General features: G+C 36.9%; 1 protein-coding gene across 1 annotated transcript; it reads left to right on the top strand.

Moving 5' to 3' along the window:
- Positions 1-872: 872 nt before the first annotated feature.
- On the top strand, positions 873-5,131 carry LOC107411589 (26S proteasome regulatory subunit 6B homolog). The gene is made up of 6 exons (XM_016019198.4): positions 873-1,468; positions 2,800-3,030; positions 3,212-3,370; positions 3,581-3,733; positions 4,399-4,482; positions 4,700-5,131. The coding sequence occupies exons 1-6, from the start codon at positions 968-970 to the stop codon at positions 4,832-4,834; spliced, it is 1,263 nt and encodes a 420-aa protein (XP_015874684.3). The 5' UTR covers positions 873-967; the 3' UTR covers positions 4,835-5,131.
- Positions 5,132-6,016: the final 885 nt, after the last annotated feature.

The raw sequence follows: 6,016 nt of genomic DNA, 5'->3' as shown, positions 1-6,016 counted from the left end.
TGTTGTGTTCATATCATTAATTTGGTAGTACAAGATGGGTTGAAGGACATTGATAATGTTGTTCACAAGATTCAAAAAAATATTAAATATGTAAGGGGGTCATAAGTAAAAAGGCAAAACTTTGTGAAATGTGTTAAATTGTTATCAATGCGATTCCAAGAAAGATTTGAGGTAAGATGTGCCTATTAGATAGAACTCTATATATTTAAGACTTGAAAGTGCATTGTACTATCGGCGTGCTTTTTGTCATTTGAAACTAAGTGATTCAAATTATAAGAATTGTCCTTTAAATCATGATTGGAAGAAGATTGAAAAGCTAACTAGATTCTACTACTAATTAGAGAGAAATTAAAGCTGCAATTATTTTTATTTTTAATTATGCAGTTTTCGTATTTTTATTTTTAGTTTTTAATTATTTTAGTTGTTTAAATATCAACTTAACTATAATATTATTTCTTAGCTGCCTTAAGAAGGGTGTATATGTTAATCAATTTATGGTGTATTTGAAAATCATTGAAAATAATAATTTTTTTTTTCCGAACAGAAAATTAAAGCATAGTATTCAACCAAATGGCCTACTTGGTCGGAGACTTGGGAGTATAGCATGGTAAAAATGTTGCAATATGTATATATTTATATATTTCCACACTACATATTAGTAGTTGTCCCTTGGAGAAAAATGTCCTGCCCATGCTTTTGCACTTGAAAGCCGTGGAAGTTTTGTAGTCTGTTTAAAGGAAGGCCCAATATTAGAGAAAAGCCGATTCGGGTACAAAAACAGTCCGGCCCAAAATTGGTTTAAGGGCGGTGTAATCAAACGACATCGTAACGAGGACTCACCTCCTTTTATATAACTCGCACTCGGTCGAGAAATTCGACTTTCTTGCGTCTTACTCCATTCTCATCGAAGCTCTCTCTTTTGTATTCAGTAGATTAGGGAAGATACAAAAATCGAAGCTCCGCATCAATGGCGGCCTCTGCAATGGTAGTGGATCCTAAACCGGCGTTAGAGCCGCCGCCATCGTTCCCCTCCACGAGATCCGACTTGCAAGGTCTCAGTGAGCAGTACCAATCTAACGACGAAGACGATCTCTACAGCCGCCTAAAGTCCCTTCAACGCCAGTTGGAATTCATCGATATCCAGGAAGAATACGTCAAGGATGAACAGAAGAATCTCAAGCGCGAGCTTCTACGTGCCCAGGAAGAGGTCAAGAGGATCCAATCGGTGCCTCTCGTTATCGGCCAGTTTATGGAGATGGTTGATCAGAACAACGGGATTGTTGGCTCCACCACCGGCTCCAATTACTACGTCAGGATTCTCAGCACCATCAATCGCGAGCTTCTGAAGCCCTCCGCTTCCGTTGCCTTGCACCGCCACTCCAATGCCCTTGTTGACGTTCTACCCCCTGAGGCCGATTCCAGTATTTCCCTGCTTAGCCAGTCCGAGAAGCCGGATGTCACTTATAATGTATGTTCTCTTCTTCAATTTCATTCCAAATCGTTGGACAAATTTCTCCCCTTTTTACATTATTGATTAGGGTTTGGAACAAAACGAATTTAGGTTTTTTAACCTTTAGCTGGGTTGGGAACGAAACGGTAGTGTTTTTTCTGGGCTATAAATGCTTAAAATTTTATGCTAACATTTGTTTCTTTGATGCGATATTAACCTACCGGATAGACTTTAGTGAGACGTTTTGCGGCTACCGACTGCTCGTAACCTTGCTTTTTATTTTATTTAAGTATTTTTGAATAATTGAAAAGTTTAGTCTTCCTAGGGTTTTTATTGTCAGCTAAATTTGGAATCAAGAAAAATTTCAGTCTGAGGGTGGACAGGTAGGTTTTTATGAAGAAACTCGATTCTGGGCTGTAGGCCTAAATAGTTTTTTGAAATAAAAAAAATCAATCATGTCTCCCCTTGTGATAATGCTGTTCTAGTTTTTGCTATGCTTGGAGATTGGTTCGGAGAGAAGTGTTGTATGATAGGTTTATCTCCAAGAGTATGCTTAGTTAGCTCTTTGAAGAAATCAACTAGACTGTTCTGCTCTCTCTCTCTCTCTCTCTCTCTCTCCTGATTTTTTGTAGAAACGTTACTAGAAAGACATGTTGGCATAAAAAGAAAACGATTTGCTTTTAATCACTTCAATTTAAGACAAGAAAATGGAAGATATTGGAATATTTGAAGTGTTTCTGTTTACTTTGTTTTATTTTGTACTTTGGCCGTGGAAAGGAGAGGAAATTGAAGTAGTTTTTTGCTTTGTATTTTTCAAATTCTCAGTTTCACCTTGCAGTTTGCATATAAAGGAATGTCTTGTTTAGTTGACTACTCCTTCCTCTGACTCCTGTTCATACACACCTTTGGATGACATTTTTTTGCCTTAATTAAATAATAGAACTTCTAAAATATATAATAGTTTCTATTATCCCTTTTCGTCTTAGGATTTCTTCATTTGGGATTACTTTTATTTGATTTGTAGACAACTTTTGCTCTTATAAAAAGAATTTGCTACTACTTGCTTCTTTTCTTTTTCTAATATGTGTCGTTACTATGAAGTCCCTTTTGTTGTTGACATGGCTAAATGGGTTATCCATTTTATCTTTTGCTCTACCATTGCTAATGCTTTTTGTTTTTTTATTTTTATTTTTTGGCTGCTCTGTTTGTTATAATTATAATTATGAATTTGACAAACCATTTTATAGTTACTGATTTCCTTTCTGTTTGTGCATGCCTTGAACCACTTCGATGTTTTGGCTCATCAGAATTTTAAATAAAATTGTTGTTTATTTTTTCTGGAATGTTAGGATATTGGAGGATGTGACATTCAGAAACAAGAAATCCGAGAAGCAGTTGAATTACCACTTACTCATCATGAATTATATAAGCAAATTGGTATTGATCCCCCGCGAGGTGTGTTGCTTTATGGTCCTCCTGGTACTGGTAAAACTATGCTAGCTAAGGCTGTTGCTAATCATACGACTGCTGCTTTTATAAGAGTTGTTGGTTCAGAATTTGTTCAAAAGTATTTGGGTGAGGTAAGCTATACAGATAAAGACGTAATTACTTTTAAATCTTTTTATTTTTTGTGCTTCCTTAACTATACATGTCTTCTTTATATAGCTTTTAGTACATCATTGATATGGATTGCTAATGATTAGATGTAATTATAGATACTAGTATTGGGTGTATTAATCTTGTTTTGCTTTGTTTCTTCAGGGCCCACGCATGGTTCGTGATGTCTTCCGTCTTGCCAAGGAGAATGCTCCTGCCATTATCTTTATTGATGAGGTAGATGCTATAGCTACTGCAAGGTTTGATGCTCAAACTGGAGCAGACAGAGAAGTTCAGCGTATCCTCATGGAGCTCCTCAATCAGGTAGGAAAGGAAATATTTGGTTCTTTAAAGCCTCGGAAAGTTTGACAAACTGAAGCTGTCAATTCTGCCTCGATTCATTTTTATTTTTATTTTTTTAAGCCAAAGGCTTGGTTTGGGGTTAAGAGGAAATGTTTTCATGAATGACAGGCAGCAATTTTTACCTCTAGTAATACCTTTAACTTATTGCCAACTGTTCTTACTCTTTTGCAGATGGATGGGTTTGACCAGACAGTTAATGTTAAGGTTATAATGGCTACTAATCGAGCAGACACTCTGGACCCAGCACTTTTGCGTCCAGGAAGGCTTGACCGGAAGATTGAATTTCCTTTACCTGATAGGCGACAGAAAAGACTCGTTTTTCAGGTGAGTTTTGTGTTTGTAATCGTGGGTATGCAGTATAATAATTATTCATCATGTGGTTCTTATTCTGGACAATTCCTTTCTCTTTACTGTGAGATTAAGCCTCTCATTTTATGTGGACTTGCTACCTTTCTACCAATGCTTATTTGTGGCCAGACATACAAATTTTTAGAGCGTTGAACTCCTAAAACATTATGCTGTTGTGGCACCTGGCACCTCCAATGCTAACTCTCTTTACCCTCCCATTAATTATTTATGTTAATTTCCGTATTTTGGTTTTCTGTTTGGACTTGATTCACAAAAAGCATAAAGCCATATCATATGGTTAATGTTCTAGAGACATTAAACACTTTATTTGGCTAAAGACATAAAATTAAAATGTGGGCTCTTTTTTTTTTTTTTTTTTTTCGGTTGTCTAATGCATTTACACCCATTTATCATGGTGTGTCTCCGCACCTTTATTTATACGTTATGAATCAGTCAGCAATGTAAGTACCTGTGCTGTAAGTAATGAAGTCTCCTGTTCAAATATGTTCAAATATTCCTTTCTGTGCTGTATGTTTTAACTGTTATGGATTTTCAGCAAGTTACTGCAAACAATAATTTATTTTTCCTTTCTTTATGCTCAGTTGATCAATAAAAATTAAAGATTTATATGTTGATTACAGGTTTGCACTGCTAAAATGAACTTGAGTGATGAGGTAGACTTGGAAGACTATGTCTCTCGACCAGATAAAATCAGCGCTGCCGAGGTTGGTTAATTTGCACTTCACTTATGGTATATTAGTGATGGATTGTTCTTTGTATCAGTTCTTCTGCTAGTTGCAATGAAATTTTTGTATAGCTGCTGTCATCGTGTTTTCTTGTTTGTTTGGTTGGCATTTTTGCAAGTGTTGAGTCATAATCTTGTCCTTCATGATTCTTTATGACTTATTCAGTGAATCCTTTTAACTTGGATGATGTCTGCAGATTTCAGCTATATGCCAAGAAGCAGGAATGCATGCTGTTCGCAAGAATCGGTATGTCATTCTTCCCAAGGACTTTGAGAAGGGTTACCGAACCAATGTGAAGAAGCCTGATACCGACTTCGAATTCTACAAATAATAAGTGTTATCAAATTTGCCTATTCGATGTCGATGCTGCTGAAGTATTGTTACTTCAAATTGCGTTGCATGTTTCTGGAGATATGGTTTACTGTAACACTTTGTTGAACAATTATAGACTTTTAATGACAAATGTGCTATTGTTAAAATTTTTACACTATCTAAATGACCTTCCCTGAGTAGCGGGCCCATTGTGGTCCCTTGTTGCTACAAAATGATCTTAGCTGTTGGCATACCTTGGAAGGGTTTTAAGTTAGGAATCTTGAATTTAATGGCATTGATTATTGGTTTTTTGTTCCATGCGGAGGTTTCTCCCATTTTGAGAGATTTTTTTTTTTCCGTCTTGTTTCTCTGCCCTTCATTTTTGTCTTGTGGATTATGTATCTTGTCCGTGTCCAGGACCCTGTCAAATGTTGAAAAAAATTACCCTAGATTGTAGGAAAGTTACCCCTTCTTACTCAAATGGTAATGTAACAATATGTCGTCTTGTTCTACTATTCCTAGCTCTCTAGTAACTCAATACTGAGGTTTCATATGAGGTGGGTAGGTAGCCGGACTGCTGGTTTCACGGTGTATTCATTTGGAAAGTAGTGAAGGTTGCTTGTGAAATTGGTACTTTGATGCTGGTTTGGGCGGTGAAGATTGAATTTTTCTTTGCCCCTTCCTCCTTGGACTTCGATTCTCTTCATCTTTGTACTTCATAATTGCACCGTTGGATTGTGGGTAAATGGTTAAATACTTTCATGTCCTGTCAGTGGAATTCTTTTGTGCGTTTAGACTGGTATGTATGTATGTATGTATATGTGGTACAAATGAGAATAAGGGGTAGCTCTAGTTGGACTTAGGTACAAACGGGAAGATGGAGAGGAGGAGCTAAGATCCGTTGGGTGGTCCAGAGATGGTAGTTGGGGTTCGGTGAGAGTTGGGTACCGCGGGACCAAATTTGGTAATGGAAATTAATAAATCAATGGGGTTGGAATGGGGTTGGTCTTGTTAGGTCTAAGATGGGTTGGAGAGGGTAAAGGGACTCTTTTTTGTGGCACTGCCGTATTGGCTTTCTTTCTGCAGATGCAAGATGGTATCCAAGGAAAAATAGTTAATAGACAGGATTCTGCGTTGTTTTGACAAGGTTATTCGGTTTAGTTGCATGTGATAATTGATAATTGAAAATATAACGGAATTC

Source organism: Ziziphus jujuba, chromosome 10 (genome assembly GCF_031755915.1).
Source record: "Ziziphus jujuba cultivar Dongzao chromosome 10, ASM3175591v1".
NCBI lineage: Eukaryota > Viridiplantae > Streptophyta > Magnoliopsida > Rosales > Rhamnaceae > Ziziphus > Ziziphus jujuba.
Note: the sequence above shows the minus strand (reverse complement) of the source record. Positions and strands in the feature narration are given on the sequence as shown.

What these genes read in the sequence shown, in the direction of transcription:
- LOC107411589 (XM_016019198.4), top strand. Translation starts at nt 968, where the DNA reads ATGGCGGCCTCTGCAATGGTAGTGGATCCTAAACCGGCGTTAGAGCCG. An exon ending in AGCCGGATGTCACTTATAAT is followed by an intron (nt 1,469 to 2,799) that starts GTATGTTCTCTT and finishes CTGGAATGTTAG; the next exon opens with GATATTGGAGGATGTGACAT. An exon ending in AGAAAAGACTCGTTTTTCAG is followed by an intron (nt 3,734 to 4,398) that starts GTGAGTTTTGTG and finishes TGTTGATTACAG; the next exon opens with GTTTGCACTGCTAAAATGAA.